Source organism: Danio rerio, chromosome 15, assembly GCF_049306965.1.
Source record: "Danio rerio strain Tuebingen ecotype United States chromosome 15, GRCz12tu, whole genome shotgun sequence".
Taxonomy (NCBI): Eukaryota; Metazoa; Chordata; class Actinopteri; order Cypriniformes; family Danionidae; genus Danio; species Danio rerio.
Window position 1 is genome coordinate 24399935 of NC_133190.1, and position 18951 is coordinate 24418885.

Consider the following 18951-nt stretch of genomic DNA (forward strand, 5'->3'; position numbering starts at 1 on the left):
AGATAATTCTAGGAATATACGACAGTACGTTGGGAAGCGTGCCATCCCAGTAGGGAGGACGCTGCGGAGACCATCCGCACCCAATAGGGGGAAACAAATGGAATTACATATGGACTAACCCTGAAAGGGGGAGTGCACATAAAAGGTGGTTAGCAGATAGGGAAAGCACGGGTCCGCCCAGGGGGGGAACTTAACCGTGGCGGAAAAAGCATATGGGGATCACCAGCGGGGATCGGCCATAGCAGGCACCTATACCCAAAATGCGAGCTGACCAGCGGGCAGACCTACTACGTAATGGGCCAGCAAGTGACTCCTCCGCTGAGTCAGTGCTGGGGGCCTCGGAGGAATCTGCAGGGCTCACCGAATGGGGAACTTTACTGACAGAGAGGAGGGTGCACATCTCTGAAAAAAGGCACCGCAAGCGTGTACAACACCTACCGAGTTGTTTCCTCAATCACCAAAGGTACCTAACACCCTTGAGGAAACCGGCTCCACTCGCAGATTATAAAATCTTGCAAATGTGTTGGGTGTCGCCCAGCCCGCAGCTCTACAAATGTCTGTTAAAGAAGCGCCACGCGCACACGCCCAAGAGGATGCAACGCTCCTAGTGGAGTGCGCATGCACTCCTGGGGGGCGCGGCTGGCCTCTGCTCAAATAAGCACATGAAATGGCCTCCACAATCCAGTGGGATAAACGTTGTTTAGACATGGCACTTCCCTGCTGCCGTCCGTCATAACAGACAAAGAGCTGCTCAGAAGATCTGAAGTTCTGAGTATGGTCCACATAAATGCGCAGAGCGCGAACTGGACAAAGTAAGGACATGGCTGGGTCCGCCTCCTCCGGGGGCAGCACTTGCAGGGTTACTACCTGATCTCTAAAAGGAGTGGTAGGAACTTTGGGCACATAACCCGGGCGGGGTCTCAGGATAACGTGAGAAAATCCCGGCCCGAGTTCCAGGCACGAGTCACTGACCGAAAATGCCTCCAGATCCCCGACCCTCTTAATGGAGGCCAACGCGACCAGCAGAGCTGTCTTCAGGGACAGAAATCTTAAAGATACTGTATCGAGTGGCTCGAAGGGATCAAATCGCAAGCTCGTGAGAACGAGGGCGAGATCCCAAGAGGGCGTGAGAGGGGGGCGAGTTGTATTAATTCACCTAGCGCCTCTGAGGAACCGGATGATGAGGTTATGCTTTCCCACGGTGCCGCCAGCCACCGCGTCATGGTGAGCGGAGATGGCAGCAACGTAAACCTAGAGAGTGGAGGGCGATAGCCTGCTGTCCAGCTTCTCTTGAAGGAAAGAGAGCACAACACTGATCTGGCAAGATCGGGGGTCTTCTCTGCGAGAGACACACCACTCAGTGAATAGACTCCACTTCAGGGCGTAGGCACGCCTCGTGGAGGGGGCTCTAGCCTGAGTGATGGTATCAACCACCGCGGGCGGCAGGTTACCTAAGTCTTCCTCGCGTCTATGGACCACACGTGGAGGTTCCAGAGATCGGGACGAGGGTGCCAGACGGTGCCTTGTCCCTGAGAAAGTAGGTCCTCTCTCAAAGGGATCTGCCAAGGGAGGGCCGTCGCGAGGAGGGAGAGCTCTGATATCCAGGTTCGGTTGGGCCAGAGGGGCGCAACTAACAAAACCTGCTCCTCGTCCTCCCTGACCTTGCACATTAACTGCGCGATCAGGCTCACTGGGGGAAATGCATACTTGCGTACGCCCCGAGGCCAGCTGTGGGCCAGTGTATCCGTGCATCCGTGCTCGGTCAGGGAATAAAACAACTGGCATTGAGCGTTCTCGGGGGAAGCAAACAGATCGATCTGGGCCTCCCCGAATCGCGCCCATATCAGCTGGACAGACTCGGGGTGGAGTCTCCATTCTCCAGAGTGAATCTGCTGCCGTGAGAGCACATCGGCTGCACGGTTGAGCATACCTGGGATGTGAATGGCGCGCAGCGACTTCAGCCGCGGGTGACTCCAGAGGAGCAGACGGCGGGCAAGCTAAGACATGCGGCGAGAACGCATACCCCCCAAGCGGTTGATATACGCCGCCGCCGCCGTACTGTCCGTCCTGACCAGCACGTGTTGCTGCCCCAGCGCCGGAGAAAAACGGCGAAGAGCAAGGAACACTGCAAACAGCTCTAGGCGATTGATGTGCCAATGCAGCTGGGCACCTACCCACAGGCCCGCAGCTGCATGCCCGCGACACACGGCTCCCCAGCCTGTGCTGGAAGCATCTGTCGAAACAACAACATGACTGGACGCCTGTCCCAGAGGCACACCGGCCTGCAGGAACGAGGGGTCGTTCCAGGGGCTGAGGGTGCGGCGACACAGCGCAGTAACAGCGACTCGGTGTGTGCCCGCATGCCATGCACGTCTCGGAACTCGATCTTGAAGCCAGTGCTGAAGTGGTCTCATATGGAGCAATCCGAGCGGCGTGACAGCCGCAGCGGAAGCCATATGCCCCAGGAGCCTCTGAAAATATTTCAGTGGGACTACTAACTTGCTGTCGAGCTCCCTCAGACAGTTCAGCAGCAGGCGAGCGCGCTCTTCGGAGAGGCGCGCTACCATGGTGACCGAGTCCAGCTCCATCCCGAGAAAAGAGATCCTCTGCACCGGGGCGAGTTTGCTCTTTTCCCAGTTGACCTGCAACCCCAATAGGCGGAGATGCCGGAGCACCTCGTCTCTGTGCGCAGTCAATTGCTCCCGAGAGTGCGCTAAAATCAGCCAGTCGTCGAGATAATTGAGTACGCGGATGCCCGCAAGCAGAGGCGCTAGGGCACCCTCCGCGAGTTTGGTGAAGACCCGCGGAGACAGAGAGAGCCCGAAGGGGAGGACCTTGTACTGCCATGCTCGACCTTCGAACGCACGACGGTGGCGTGGAAGAATGAAGACATGAAAATACGCGTCCTTCAGGTCTATGGCTGCAAACCAATCCTGAGGACGAACGCATCGGAGGATGCGCCTCTGCGTAAGCATTCTGAACGACAGCTTGTGAAGGCAGCGATTCAAAACGCGCAGATCTAGGATTGGCCGTGACCCACCGCTCTTTTTGGGTACAATGAAGTACGGGCTGTAAAACCCGCTCTCCATCTCGGCTGGAGGTACCGGCTCGATTGCACCCTTTGCCAGGAGGGCAGCAATCTCCTCTCGTAATACAGGGGCGGACAGGGGATTGACCCTGGTGAAATACACGCCGGTAACCTGGGAGGCTGTTTGGAGAACTGTAGTTCGTAGCCGAGTCTGATCATGCGTATGAACCACCGCGAGGGGCTGGCCCACGCTAACCAGGCAGGCAGAGCCCTCGCTAATGACGTCATCGCAGCAATCGTTGATGTACCCGCGGAGGGGCAGCGAGGAGCGGGTGTGCTGATCCGGGGAGCGCGAGGGTCCCACAGAAGAGCTGGAGGAGAGCGATTCGCTCTGGCTCCGCACCCTGACTCCGGAGGGGGGGCTTGGGGGCTGGGAGAAGGGAGACCGTCCCCCCAGCGCCCGTGAGCCGCTGGCAGAGCATGCAGACCTTGCGAGCTGAGAGGCGGCGCGTCCCAGGCTGGCAGGGCCTGCAGTGCCCATGAGCCACTGGCGGAGTGCACCGAACCTACGAGCTAGAGAGCTGAGCTCAAACTGGCAGATTTCGGGCTGTCACTTCCGGAGAAGTGGAAAAGTGCCCTTTCATTTCATGGCAGTAAAAAGTGCCGTTGGAAATGGCGCCCCGCCCTCCAGCGGGGAAAGAGCAAGTTCCCTCCTCTCCATATGACCTGTCCCAGGGACGCTTCGCGGTCCGTTGCCAGACTTAGCGGCGTTCTGGGCAGGGGGAGTGGCCTGCTTCCGAGGTGCTCGACGCACTCGCTTCGCCAGAGGCGAGTGCGGGGGCGGTGCAGCTCTCGTAGGCAGGCGCCTTCGGCGAGGAGTAGGTATGGATGGCACGGCGGGCGGAGCGGGCTTACGGGGCCGCCGATTAGACATCACCCATCGGACTGCTCTCTCACTGCCTCGAATTCCTGGGTGAATTCGCAGACTGTGTTGCTGACCAGCTTGGGATATGGGTGAGTCAAGAAAGCGGACTTTGTCAACTTCGCGCATATCAACCAAGTTTTGTTAGAGGTGGGGCTTCTGGACCACTAGTGTGGACATCGTCCTCCCCAAAGCACATGCAGCGAACTTAGTAGTCCGAAGAGCTTAGTCGGCTGCGGTGCGAAGCTCATAAGCCTGGGTTGGACCCACCCTCATGCAGCTCGGCCAGCACCTGCGCTTGGTAGCGCTGGTCGGTGGCTATCGCATGCAAGGCGGATGCAGCCTGGTCCGTAGCTTTGTAAGCTCTAGCTCCGAGGGAGCCGAAAACTCACAGGCTTTGGATTGGAGACGAGGCAGACCCCGCCAAGAAGAGGCGCTGCGCGGATTAACCGCCATCGCACACTCAACCTGAGGAATCGCCACATACCCCCTGGCCGCTCCACCACCAAGAGTGGTGAGGGTGGAGGGACACGCAGCACGAGCAGAAAAAAGGTGCTCTTTAAGACCGCGTGAGCCTACTGTGCGTCGCCGGGAAGAAGGGAACGCCCCTCTAGTCGGTCCTTCCCCTCTAGCAGCCCGGGAAAGCACGGCTAACACGTCCGTTTCAGTATCCGTTTTGACAGCGCTCACCTGCCCGAAGGGGGCGAGCGGGTCCGGATCATCGTCAAAAAATGAAAGCCCACCCTCCGATGCCGCGGAGGACATCTGATCTCCGGTGTCAGCGAGCGTGAGAGCTACCATCTGATTAGACGGATCACTCCCAGCGCCCGAAGCTTGGATGGAGCGCTTGGAGGAGCGAGAGGTCCGCGAGCCCTTAGGCGGCGGATTATCTCTCGCTGGAACCCTCAGATCTGCCCGAGCGCCCGCTGCAGAACAGGAGGCGACTGGGGTGGCTCGCTCTCTCACGAGAGTTTGCCGCGATCTCAACTGCGCGACGGTCATGGCATCGTAGTGACGACATGAACCGCCCCCGAGCACCACATTAACATGCTGGACCCCCAAACATGTAATGCAGTGATCGTGCCCATCATCCGGAGCCAGGAAACCCCCGCAACCAGAAACGCACAGTCGGAGCGCCGTCCTGAAAAGGACGTGCTGCACGACTGTGTTGCTCTTTTAGGATGCTTTGCAACAATACGCACCGCTCTGGAGGACCGGACCCAAAGGGACGCCAGGCAAGGGAGAAACCCAGCTCGACCATCTGCCGCTGCGTGGACTCGCTCTGGACCGGGAGACACTCGTTCGCTCGAAGTGGCTGTAGACAGCAGGAGGAACCCTCATGAAGCTCGATCAGAAAAGTCTCTGAAGCGAAAAGGATAGCGTCTGCTGGCGCCAGGTGAGCTTCTATACTCAGTTGATTGCTTATGCCGCTCACCTGCGCAGGCTTGCGCTGCCAATTCATTCTTAATTGGCCCGTTCAATACTCTTTCAGACGAGTAGCTTCTGAACCGAATCTCCCAATACGTGGATTTTAACAATCAAATCCACTTATAGTGCTGGAGTTCCCCCCGAAGGGGAACTGCTTTTATTCAAGAAATAAACAATAAGATATATGACTTATAATGACTCCAGAATAATATTTTTTTAGTAAACACTTTGACAATTTTCAGAAACATTATTTTAAATGAACAGGAGGGCAAAATAAATTGACTTTAACTGTAGGCCTGTTAAAGTTTACAGGTGCAACAATGTGCCTAAATGTGTTATCCTACACCAGTACAAAGTGACTTGTTAAATAAATTAACAAGGAAGATTGTTTTAAGTTTAAGTTATTTAATTATTTTGTTTATGATGACTAATTATTTTGTTTATGAAGCCTACTGTACAGTGCCACTAACATAAACATATACAGCTTCTGAACATTCAAATCAGCCAGCAGAGTATCAGTAATGGACATTTATTGGTCAATTTTGTAAATTGCATGACTTACATACCTGTTAAGTTTCATGCCAGTAATCTGGTTTGCTCTATTATGCAGTGAAGTATTGTGTGTGTGTGTGTGTGTGTGTGTGTGTGTGTGTGTGTGTGTGTGTGTATGTCTGCTGCATGAGCTGCATTGAAGAGCCGCAGAGCTAACAGCTGACAGATCGGGAACACACGCACACACTGTATTTCTGGCGGCAGACACGTGAACTAAAAGAACGTTTTTCCCTCATCCTTGAACCAAATCTGACAGGTTATGACGGCTTTAACACATACCTTTCGAAGTTGTGTGTCACAAAAATGCTCCGTAATCCACTCAAAACACAATACTGTAAATTACTGTAAAAAACATTTTTACCCGTTGTAAACGCCATAAATGGAAGTTTTAAACATTCTACCAGACGACGCTGGTCGCTATGGCGCCCTCCATGCAACAGCCAAGAAAAAGGTCTATAAATGATACCAAACCATAGGCTGCATCCGCAACCGCATACTTCCATAATGTACAATACATTAAAATCAAGTAGTATGTCTGAATTCATAGAATTCAAAAATCAGTATGCGAGAAGTACCCGGATGACTTACTACTTCCGGCGAGATTCTGAAGTGCGCATCCTATGCGCGCTGCGCTATCACTTGATGCCCTACGAGAGAATTTATGAATGGAAGTGAAGCGATGCAACTGATGCAGGTACGTCACGTGACCATGACAAAAAACCAAATGTAGTACGTCCGAATTCCATTCATATTTTTCACATTCATACTGTATTGAACGTACTCTTCTAACGGCCGAGTAGTACTTTTAAATATAAATGCTGTACCTTATGAGTAGTAGGCAGTTTCGGACGCAGCCATAATTACTGGCTGTGGCTCTTGACAATGCACTGTGGTCTTATGAACCAAACCATCACTCTGCAAAAAACTTAACTTTATTTCAAACTTTATTGCCTGTTATTCACAGCCTGGGCAAATATCTCTGAGCACTGAAGAATGCACTACGAGCATTTTGTATAGTAATGACGTATTCAGGAGCACAAAATCATATGTGAGCTCTCACACTTTGAGTTTGTTGTACTACAGAAAGAGAGGACATGGCCATAGATATGTCATTATGGTTCTACTTAAGAAAGAAAGTCACCTACATCTTAGATGGCTTGAGGGTGAGTAAATGAACAGTAAATGTAAATTTTTGGATAAACTATCGCTTTCCCTGAAAATGGACTGCCATATTGAGTAGTCCAAAGCAAATGGCTCAAGTTGGCCACCTTACACGGTCAAAGTCACAGCATACAATTAATGCTCACATGCTTTTTGTTCATGATTTTTATGGAAAATGTGTTTATTTTGGATCCCCTACACCCCTAGTCACTTCAAAGCTCTCATTACGTAGGGTAAACACTTTAGAGCGCAGTAGTAAATCCTTCAAGATGGAACATAACCCAGCTTTGCATGAGGTTGTGTCACCCACATTTGCATTTGTATATGAGGAAGTCACTGGAATGAAAAGTGTATTCTAACTGTAGATTTTAAGTTTCCAGAATTTGGATTTTTTTTCCACCTTCTGATTGAGATTCTGGGTTAAATGTCAAAGATTAAACCTTTTAACTTGGGACAGATTGATCAGCCCCGACCGACACATCATTTGGCTTTACATTCAAGATGTTGCCAAATCCTGCTTCTACTTGAGGATAGCAGTGTAATGTCCTGAAGCTAGCTGAGGTCTGAAGTGGGACAATTTAGTGGGATATTCCAAAGTCCAGCCTGTTGGATGTGAAACCGAAAGCCATTTATGTGCCTCCTATACTTAAACTTTAGACTGTAATAAAACAGTTAAACAATAATACTTTTACAAGTATTTTTTACAATTTTTACTTTTACAATTTTAAAGGGTGAAAATGTAAAATGGTAACAAAATAATGCATTAAATACAGTGAAAACAATGTTTAATTCTGGAATTTATTGTCCGAAAGTCAGTTCAGAAAAAACATCATAACAGTCAGGCATGTCCAGTGTAATATAAGGACAATCAAGGCTATAATATTTATATCAACAGACCTGCATGATGCGGTTGACCAATCAATGCCATTAATACTGCTAAGTATAAACCAAGGGTTTAGGAATGTACAGTGTTAAACAGCAATGTAATGATAGCCTGGATTAAATATTAACCCCACATAAATTATAATAGAAGCATTAAAAAATATTAATCAAGATTCTGTTTCTAATGTTTAAATACTTGAAGTTAAAACAACTACAGTGTGTTTATTAGTGACCTCATGTCTTGTATGCATTTCCAGGTTTTACAGGTGGGCCTCAGTGAGCTTTTCCATTCCAGACTGGGACAAGCGGACAGTCCTGAACATAATAGAATGAAAGATTTGGCGTCTGATGGAGCTCTCGATGGTCTTCTATTGGAAAGAGTGCAGAAACCAAGTCCTGGGATTTTCTCTGAGGATGTAAGTTTTTTTTTTTTTTTGGCTATATTCACCCCTTATGTTCTCAGTAGCTGTTGCCAGGTAAGTCACAGTGCTATAGCAGATACAGTAGGATCAGGCTGACATGGTTGAAGTAATACTCGTGCGGGGTGTGAGATTTTGGATGTCTGCTGTTTTCTGGGCAGGAGGTTTTGGGCCGTCTCAGCAAGTACAGAGAGGCTTCAGTTTATCGCCGAGTCGAGAGTCTTCTGAAAGAGCCTCCTAAGAGCCTGGAGATCCACCTCAACACTGACCCGTCACTCAACCACGGCACAGACAGCCAAGACGCCGCTCCTCAGTGAACTGACATTTTAACTTTGAACAGTGCTGTCTGTCTGACAGTGATGAATTCAGCTTTCAAAGGCATGTTATACTGTGCACTGCAGGTATCTGATGGTCTTTGACAGTAGCAGCCCGTGGACCAGGTTAGAGCACCAAGTTTTGGTTAAGGACGATCAAATGATGATGACCTAAATGCCATAATGACCAACATATTCTAATAATTTTATTTTAATAGTTATTCTTCTAATTTAATCTCTAATGTGCTTTTGGTTAAAAAGATCCAGTGAAATTAAAATAGCATTATTTAGATGTTAGTGTCAGTATGTTAGTCTTTTAGCAAATCCAGAGTCATAGTCGAATACACAGAAGATAATGGTCAAAAAGTAGGCAGCAGGCAACGTAAACACACAAACAAACAGACAACGCTAGGGTCAAAAACACGGCAGGACAAGGCAAGGAAAACGTGTCGTAATGTTAACTAGACAGATAAACAAGACTCAGCAAAGTCTGTGTGTTAGTGTGCTGTATAAATAGTCTAACTAATCAGTCTTTGAGCAGCTTCAGCTGTGTGAGTTTAGGAACCGGTGTGTGTGTGCAGTGCATGACTGGGTCCTGTAGTCCACATAATGGCGAATTTGTAGTTCTATGCAATACTGTTTGTTTACCAGCGATTTGCACAGGCTGGATTGCTTGTGATCGTGACTCAAAGCACTTCATGGGACTTTGTATTTTTGTTATGAAAGAGGCATGTTAGGAAATCAGGTGCCTGGTATTCTACCTACTTCTATCAGATACCATAAATTTGCATAATTAGGGTGCGGTTTGTAATAAAAAAACAACATTTTTAAATACTTGAAATTTAAATTTAGATGTTAATGTTTAAAGTAATGTGTGATAATATGGTGCAATGTGAATATACAGAAAAATTATTGCACAGAATGGTCTGCTTTATATGGATATGTTTTTATTTTATTACAGTTATAATGGTGTTGTGTATGCACCTTATGTCTTATTCATGCATGGAAGCTGTGCATTTGTATTATGTTTGAGGACTTGAATCTTGATGTACAGTATGCAGACTGTTATGTGTCTCTTCTATTAAATCTTTTTTGTTTTGTGTAAATATATTAAATGGCTTATAAAAAGTATTTAAATTATATAAATCAAATATATTTTGTTCAAATGGAGGTTACTAAATTTTGTAAATATTTAAATATGAAATAGACTATGAATGTATCATTAAACACCAATTGCAAAAAATACAATAAACAAATACATTTTGATGATTTATGGCAGCCTGAAGAGAGAAATATGTCAATGGGATTGTTGTTTTTTTAGGTTATTAGAAACACCTAGATTAACCAATGCTTTTTGATAACATAATGCCAAGGTAATTGTGTCATAAATGCATCTTACAATCATAAAAACTGATTTACAGACTTAATATCTGTGTAAATGCTGCAAATATGGCCCATATGATTTATTGCATTTCATTTATTTGTTTTTAAAGTGTCCATTTCCTTCCCACTATGACCAAAATGGGGCAATTTTAAGGTCATGACCCACCAGTTGAGACCCACTATATTAGATCATGATCAACATAAAAACAAAGACAGACGTAGGCAGAATATACAGCAAAATAATGGCCTGAGGGTTAAGTTTTAAATAGATTTAACAATGCAAAATGCTCAGGGCAGATTTATAATGATCACATGCAACACATATACTGTCTATGTCCTCTTCTGTTTATTTTAAGAGTACAAGACAGTCCATCAACAGTTCACCGGTGTCTCAGAATTCAGCTTGTTATCAAATACTTATTTGCATGTCTTTTGTGCTCATCGATTTGTCCCATTTGTCCCTGTATTTTATGTATTTATAATGGTGTTTTTCTGCTATTTACGTTTGACATGACTGCTGTTTCGTGCCTGAATGTACCTCTGGGGATCAATAAAGTATGTTTATCTGGTGTAACAGAAAGAATGGAAAGAAACAATAAAACATTTTTATCTGTTTAAGTATGCATGTTTAAGTGTGTTTCAGCCATTTGCTCAGATTACACCAGAGCTCCTTCATCTGCAGTAAACAATAACTTAATATAACTCATTTATATATTTTTGATTTTGTGGAAGATGTTTTCAAGGAGTCGTTCATCCTACTGGTACCTATTATTAAATACATGCATACAGTATGTTTAAATTGATAGTGTATGTTTTTGAATTCACCACAGAGGGGAAAGATATTGACATAGTTGGTTGAAGCAGGGTGTTCCATAGAGAAAGACAAAACATTAAATATTTAAGACGATGTTAAAAACTCATCTTTTTCAGACTGCATTTTAGATGCTTGATTATTCTAACTTGTTTATATTTTAGAAAAATATTTTATGTATACATGTATTTTATTGCATGTTTGATTTCTCTTGTTGTAACGCTTTGAGTTTTAGAAATACTCATTATAAATAAAATGTATTATTATTATTATTTTTACCCTAGTTGGCCAGTATATTTGAATTCTAATAATTTACTAGTTCAGCTTGATAATCAAATCATAATCATAAAATGTAATTTTTAAATTATATAGTTAGAGAAAGGAGGTCTTTGCAATGTCCCACACGGAAAGAGCCTATATAATATATGTTTAAATATAGGTTTTGATATGTTTAATATATAGTAGAAATTAGAATTAATAGCCCTCGTTTTTCCCCCCTTTTTCTGTTTAATGGACAGATGATTTTTTAAAATACTCAAACATAATAGTTTTAATAACTAATAGGGGCTAACGATTCTGACTTCTGTGATTTGTATAAAATTGGTAGTTTTTATGTCACATATATTAAAATCCTATGTTAAAAATATGTGTTCTTTTTCCGTGTGAGTTATTTGCATAATTGAATTCTAAAACATGCCAATTATGTGATACCAATTTCAAGTGTTTTCGTATATACATAAGTTTTTTTTAGTTCTTAGTTATTGCCTTGATAATAGAAAATGTGAGCTAGGCATGCCAGTTGCCAAAGTGAAATGTGAGTTACAGGAGACATGTACATAAGGCTTCATATAGAAGACCTACTCTATATGGCCTGTATATGCACATACTGTATATGTACCTCAATTTTGCCTATTTATGGCCTAGCCTATTTACGCATGTTATCATACTGCATACGCCTGATATCATATGTGTTCATATGTGTTGGTTCTTATGTGGGGAATGAAGTGCAAAGATGTGATTTTTGTTTTATTGTCTTATAGACTTAAATTTTGATCTTCAGTTCGGTTTCTAATGATAATATGCAGTTTCATGTTCAGTAAACCTTTTTGCCAATATCTAATGCCAATACATAGGCAGGTGTCAAAATGTAAGAGGGCTTTCATTTATAAACGGAGCTTCTGTTTTGTGAACTAGTTTGACCAACCAACAATCTTGTTTTCAGATTCAGATAATAAACTGACTTAAAAAGCCAGTCTTTCAGACAAAAAAATCTAGCTTTTAGCACTAGTCCAAGCTGTTGGCAGTTTAGGTTTACGTCTACCAGCAAGAGCACTAGTTGCCATGGATGCGACACACTTCCGTAAACAAACCTGCCTCAGTCACTTCTTTTCGCTGTTTGGCTTTTATGAACTCTGTTTCAACCATGTCTTTGCTGGATAGCGACCTCGAAAAGTTTTTAAGGGATGTTGATCAGATAAGTAAGCGTTTTTTATAACTTTATATTAATTTATTATATTATTTATTTAATGCTTAGCGTCAAATGAGGGCAGAAGGGGTCTTTCCCTGAATTGGAATAACGTAAATAACTTAGTCGTCAATCATGAGGTAAATTCAAGTTGTAACGTAAATTAAACAAAAAGTGAACTTGATGATTTCTGATTGCAGATGAGTTAGTCAGAGATTTAAATTCCAGCGAAGCATCGTGCCAGGAGAATGCAATTGTGAAGACAGAGCAGTTGATTTCATCTTTGGAGCAGAAGGAACAGTTTAAAACCAAAATCAATAAGACGGTTATAAACACCTCATCATCTGAAAATAACCCCCTGGTAGAGTATTTGTTTTGTTTTACACGTGTAAAATGAACAGGCTGTTCTTACTTTTTTCGGTTAAGTTTAACATAAGGCTATGCTAGTTAATCTAAAAATAACAAAAATAATACTAATAATAAAAATAATGACTGTTAATGTTATTGATCGTTTATCTTAGCTCTGGTCCATATGTTACGTTAACAAATGGTACCTCAAGGTTTTATTCAAATTCACTTTATGATTATTGTCAATTAATGAAATTATGCACAATTACTTTTTTTTTTCATGCCTGATATAAAAACAAAAGCACATTTAGAGTACACTACTGTTTTTTTTTTTTTTTTTTTTTTTTTTGCGCAGAACATCCGATATGAGTCGAGTCAAAATCCAGGTATGTTTGAGTAACGTTAAGTCTTTTCACACCTCTGTGTTGGACACTTGACAAGACTTCTCAGTCTCTGTTAAGTAATTTAGTTCAAGTGTAAAACTTGAATGCCTTCCCCTGAAGTCTTGTAAATGATTTATAAATCAATACAAAATAGCCAACCTTTATCTTTTTGCTTTTTTCATAATAAATCTTGCAATGGAATGTTTTACCCTTCGATTCGTCAGAAAATTTCTTAAAGATTTTAGAAAAAGATGCTGAAGACAGATGTCAAAGAAGAAAGATGAAGGAGGAAAGAGCTAATGGTAGGCACACTAAAGCCTGAAGAGCAAAAAGGCCATTTTTGTATGCGTTTTATTTATTGATTGCATTGTCAGGTTGCAACATCTAGATTTGCTTTGTCCTTATTTGATCCACAGTGCTAAGGGAGCAAGGGAATGAGGCTTTCACTCAAGGTGACTATGAAACGGCTGTCAGGTTTTACACTGAGGGCTTGGAGCAGTTGCGTGATATGCAGGCTCTCTATACAAACAGAGCTCAGGTACTTCTTCAAGTTTTTGTACAATAATCAGATTACTCGTATATTCCTGTGAGGCTGCTCCTCTTGTGATTTTATTGTCTCATACATTCATGTATTATGTAGGCCTTTATCAAGTTGAAGAGATATAAGGAGGCCATAAGTGACTGTGAATGGGCTCTGAGGGTGAGTAAAGCAGTGGGAAAGAGGTCAGAGAAGTGCCCCCTCATTTTTCAGTGTCAGCCGAAGCAGAGAGTTTCTCATCCCACCTTGTCTGGTGAGAACAGCAGGCTCCAAAGAGCAGTGCCTATTCAACTGGATAGTTGCACAGAAGTAGAAAATTAGGTTGCAGTTCCTTCTGAGCTGTGACAATAGTCTTTGCTTTTGGAAAACTTTTTAGAAAGTTCTAAATTGTTTTTAGGTTTGTATATGTATACACTCACTATTAGGTACACCTGTCCAACTACACGTTAACGCATATTTCTAATCAGTCGAACACATGGCAGCAACTCAATGCATTTAAGCATGTAGACATGGCCGAGACGATCTGCTGCAGTTCAAACCGAGCATCAGAAGGGGGAAGAAAGGGGATTTAAGTGACTCTGAACGTGGCATGGTTGTAGGTGCCAGACGGCCTGGTCTGAGTATTTCAGAAACTGCTGATCTACTGGTATTTTCATGCACTTATCTCTAGGGTTTACAGAGAATGGTGCAAAAAAGAGAAAATATCCAGTGAGCAGCAGTTCTGTTGGCACAAATGCCTTGTTGATGCCAAGGAAAAATGGTCAGGCGGGTTTCAGCTGATGGATTTGCAACAGTAAATCAAATGATCACTCGTTACAACCGAGATACATTTTTCCAATCTTCTATTGTCCTATTTTGGTGAGCCTGTGCAAATTGTAGCCTCAATTTCAATTTCTTAGCTGACAGGAGTGGCACCCGGTGTGGTCTTCTGCTGCTGTAGCCCATCTGCCTCAAGGTTGGACATGTTGTGCATTCAGAGATGCTCTTCTGCATAACTCGATTGTAACGAGTGGGTATTTAGTTTAGTTACTGTTGCCTTTCTATCAGCTGGAACCAGTCTGACCATTCTCCTCTGACCTCTGGCATTAACAAAGCATTTTCTCCCACAGAACTGCTGCTCACTGGATATTTTCTCTTTTTCATACCATTCTCTGTAAACCCTAGAGATAGTTGTGCGTGAAAATCCCAGTAGATCAGCAGCTTCTGAAATACTCAGACCAGCCTGTCTGGCACCTACAACCACGTCCAAAGTCACAGAAAACCCCTTTCTTCCTCATTTTGATGCTCAGTTTGTACTGCAGCAGATCATCTTGACCATGTCTACATGCCTAAATGCTTTGAGTTGCTGCTATGTGATCGAGAAATGTGCGTGTGTATATGTATACGGAATAAATTGCCATTAAGGTATGATGAATTACTTCTGCACTTGCTGCAAATGCTTGCTGTTTTCCATGAGGGTTTTATTAGAAAAAAAAATCTGTTGATAAATCATGGATTATTTCTGCACTTCAGATGCATGCTGCCGGGCAGGGTTTTAAAGGGATATTTCACTTAAAAATGAAAACTTCACTAGAGTTTCTTTCTTCTGTTGAACACAAAAAAAGATTTTTTGGAAAAGTGCTGGTTGCTGGCACCCATCGACTTTCCTATTAGGTAAAAATGACCATGGAGGTTATGGAAGTTTGGTGTTCAACACAAAAAAGAAACTCATATAATAGCAAAAAAAGTTTTTGAATTTGGTTGAAACTTTAGCTGAACTATCCCTTCAAGAAATTAATTATCTGCTGATAAATTATGGATTATTACTCCTTCTGGCTATGTGGGTTTTAAAAAATAGACTAAATGCAAGAATTTTTTCCTGCATATCATTATTAAATATTATGAATTATCTGCATTGGGCAAATTTCCCAAATCAGTGCATTCCTAATAGTTTCTAACAAATAGTATGATTACTCCAAACTACTTAGAAATGTCAAAAAGTACTTGATAATGTTTCACCACTTTACTCAATTGCTGTAATTTTTTTGAGTGGCCTTTTAACAAATAAAACTCTCATTCACAGTGCAATGAAAAATGTATTAAAGCATTTATACATATGGGGACATCTCACCTAGCACTCAAGGATTTCACACAAGTGAGTATGATTCAGTAGAAGTTCCTTTATCCCTTCAAGTATAAAGCTGGATTACACTTACTGTATTTTCTCACCTTATTTGAACTCCCTCTTTTTGTCCTGTTTCTCTTTCAGTCCAGGATTTGCTATCGAAAAATTTTGGAGATAGAGCCACAGCGGGAGACCATGGTCAAAGGTATGAACCAAAAATGCTGTGAAGTTCTGAGGAAAAGTGAAAGCAAGGTCAATGTACTTTAGATCCATGTTTTAATACCAAAGAAGGATCAACATTGTTGTTGTTAGCCTTGAGCATCTGTCTGATGTATTTTAGTTACGGTAAGTGGGCCAAATCGATCAGTTAAGGTTTGAAATTTTAATATAAAATTCTGTCATCATTTTCTCACCCTTTATGTCATTCCAAATCCAAAAAACAAATGAAGATGTTTTTTAGTCATATCTTAGCAATTTCTGTCCACCCATTTACAATCTATTTACTCAAACCAACATTTACACCAGTCAACAGTTTTGTTCACATGTAGACAAGCAGCCTGATTTCAAAAGAAAGCGTAACTATTTTACGTTTTGTCAGTTTAGTGGCTAATTCGTACAACTTTAGACATATGAAAATGTAAGATTTTGAAAAGGAGGCATGGCACCCAACCCCTAAACCCTACTGCCATTGGGGGAGAAGCAAATTGTGCTATACAGAAATTAGTCATTTCTGTCCCCCCATTTACAATCTATTTACTGAAACCAACATTTACAACAGTCAGCAGTTTTGATCACATGTAAACATGCTGCCTGATTTCACAAGAAAACGCAACTATTGTTTCTATCTGAATTTGTGACTATTCAAATTAGTCACATCTTGGGTCTGCTGAGGGGTTTAGACACTTCCTTAGAAAATAATACATGGAATGATAAATCTTCATTTGTGGCTGTTAATTGTAGAGTTAGTTTGAATAAAATAAACTGATATGAATTAAAGAAATCAAACGACTTTGGCCACCAAACACAGAAGGTAAGGTCTAAAGACCATGTGCTCCCAGCAGGCCCCTTCTCCAGTTGGCAACACCCAGGCCGTTTAAGCTGGCCTGCAGGGGGTGCATATCTCCAAAATGAAAGAAATCAAGATTATCAACACAAACCTCTAAAAATAAAATAAGCAAATGGCTCCTACAGTAACTATTTTACATCTTGTTAGTTTACTGGCTAATCTGTACAACTTCAGTCGTATGAACATTTATGATTTTAAAAGAAGGCATGGCACCCAAACCCACCCCTAAACCCAACCATCATTAGGGGAAAAGCAAATCATACTAAATTACGATCGTGCTAAATGACTAAATCACGAATGAGATCGTAGGAATTTATACGAATTAGCCACTAAATCAAAAAATTATGAATTGCTGTGAGATTGTGTTGAAATAAGAGTTACTTAATTATTCAGAAACATAAATTCGTATGCACACAAAGAAGTTTGTCATTAGTGCACATTCAATGTTGGCAGAAGGACAAACTGAAGGCAAATTTTTCATTCGCCGACTAAACAAAATAGGGTCCAAAACGAAGCCCTGAGAAACTCCAATATTACAATTAAAATATGTGGATAGACCATTATCAGCACACACAGTTTGATTAATATGAATTCATCCATTGTATGACATGAAATGATAAAAAATGTATATTGCAAGCTGGAAATTACTGTACCATTTTTTCCCAGTGTACCAGAATGAGCTCAATTAACTTACGAGTCTCACTCACACATTGCTTTTGTCCCCCCCAGCACATTTGCTTTTAGAAAGTGCTCACATGCTTACACTAGCAGTTTTTACAGCATTAATTGCTCATTTACATTCATTTTGAACTTTTCCAGAGGAATAATGACATTATGGATTCCTATTCCATGCGTTTTAATTGAATATTTCCACATGAATGTTCAATAAGAAATGTTGTTCATGAAGCTGTCACATTCACATATTACATTGCAATAGCTTATCTGAGACGAGTGGATATGGAAGAGAAAGTGACGCTTCAGGAAAAAGCAGCTTGGGAAGAGCTACAGGAGGGAACAGGGCAGGCCACGAATATAGCAGACTTGCTGAAAAAGCTGGAAAGGCCCAATGAGATCAATCTTTACTACTGTGGTGGACTGGAGCTGCTCTCAAAGGCTATTAAAGATTGTAAGTTCACATGATTCATTCATTTTTTGTTGTTGTTGTTTTCTTATTTACTCTGTGAATTGTCACAGCACTCCAGCTGTTTTTGGTTGGATGAACAAATGTTTACAGCAGCGCTGAGACTCAGATTTGTGTGAAATATGCCTTCGGTTTACCTAGTGTTGTTCCAGTGACCAGGGCGATATTTCTTGCACTCAGGATCGATATGGAGAGGAGAGGAGTGAGGAATTTTGTGCGGAGGGCTCATTGATTCTGCTCTGCGGTTCATTTGCAGTTCATGATGAGGAAACTAATCCTCATGATCAGCCACAGAGGACAGACGCAGTCCTATCGCAAGCACAAGCACAGGGCTTTTTGGCTTTGTTAGTGAACGCGAACATTACCTTTCAGTTTGTGTCTGCTCAGGTCTGGGCTTGTGTCAATATGCCACTGAACAGAGCTGTGCAGAAAAACCTTTTGACCGTTTAGATTGTGACAAAAATATAATATAAGGGAGTGCAGGGGTGGCTTTCACACCTTACGAAAGGAGTATTTTATAATAATTAATATACCTTAGCGATTTATCTCAGGCAAGTAATAATACTATTATATAAGAGCACATTGAACATTTTTGTTTCAACAAATTGTAACAGTTAAAATATAATATAATATAATATAATATAATATAATATAATATAATATAATATATTATAATACAATATAATATAATATAATATAATATAATATAATATAATATAATATAATATAATATAATATAATATAATATAATATAATATAATATAATGGCGCAGTGGGTAGCATGATCGTCTCACAGCAAGAAGGTTGCTGGTTTGAGCCCCGACTGGGTCAATTGGTATTTCTGTGTGCATGTTCTCCCCGTGTTCATGTGCATTTCCTCCGGGTTCTCTGGTGTCCCCCACAGGCCAAAGACATGTGCTATAAATGAATTATATAAGCTAAATTGTTTGTTATGTATGTGTATGAATGAGAGTACATGGGTGTTTCCCAGTGATGGGTTGCAGCT

The 18951-nt window shown here is 42.5% G+C and overlaps 2 protein-coding genes across 11 annotated transcripts in view; both read left to right on the forward strand.

Annotated features, from left to right (window-relative positions):
- Positions 1–10708, forward strand: part of si:dkey-103g5.4 — a 63082-nt gene extending 52374 nt beyond the window's left edge. For all 3 annotated transcript variants that reach the window (XR_012390829.1, XM_073923662.1, XM_073923663.1), the window contains 2 exons: positions 8231–8389; positions 8554–10708. Coding sequence is in view for 2 of the 3 variants with exons in the window: in XM_073923662.1 (XP_073779763.1) it covers positions 8231–8389; positions 8554–8709 (315 nt within the window). In the remaining variant the exon portion in view is untranslated. The remainder of the gene's footprint in view (positions 1–8230; positions 8390–8553) is intronic.
- Positions 10709–12252: 1544 nt separating this feature from the next.
- ttc12 (tetratricopeptide repeat domain 12) overlaps positions 12253–18951 on the forward strand; it is a 34645-nt gene continuing 27946 nt past the window's right edge. For 5 of the 8 annotated variants that reach the window (XR_012390538.1, XR_012390539.1, XR_012390540.1 and 2 more), the window contains exons 1-9: positions 12253–12378; positions 12566–12726; positions 13069–13099; positions 13321–13398; positions 13513–13634; positions 13737–13796; positions 15697–15768; positions 15883–15943; positions 17742–17930. Coding sequence is in view for 5 of the 8 variants with exons in the window: in XM_009291656.4 (XP_009289931.1) it covers positions 12306–12378; positions 12566–12726; positions 13069–13099; positions 13321–13398; positions 13513–13634; positions 13737–13796; positions 15697–15768; positions 15883–15943; positions 17742–17930 (847 nt within the window). In the remaining 3 variants the exon portion in view is untranslated. Of the gene's footprint in view, positions 12379–12565; positions 12727–13068; positions 13100–13320; positions 13399–13512; positions 13635–13736; positions 13888–15696; positions 15769–15882; positions 15944–17741; positions 17931–18125; positions 18290–18951 lie in introns of those variants that run through there. The other 3 variants (XM_073923145.1, NM_001202496.1, XM_073923146.1) reach the window with 3 other exon arrangements.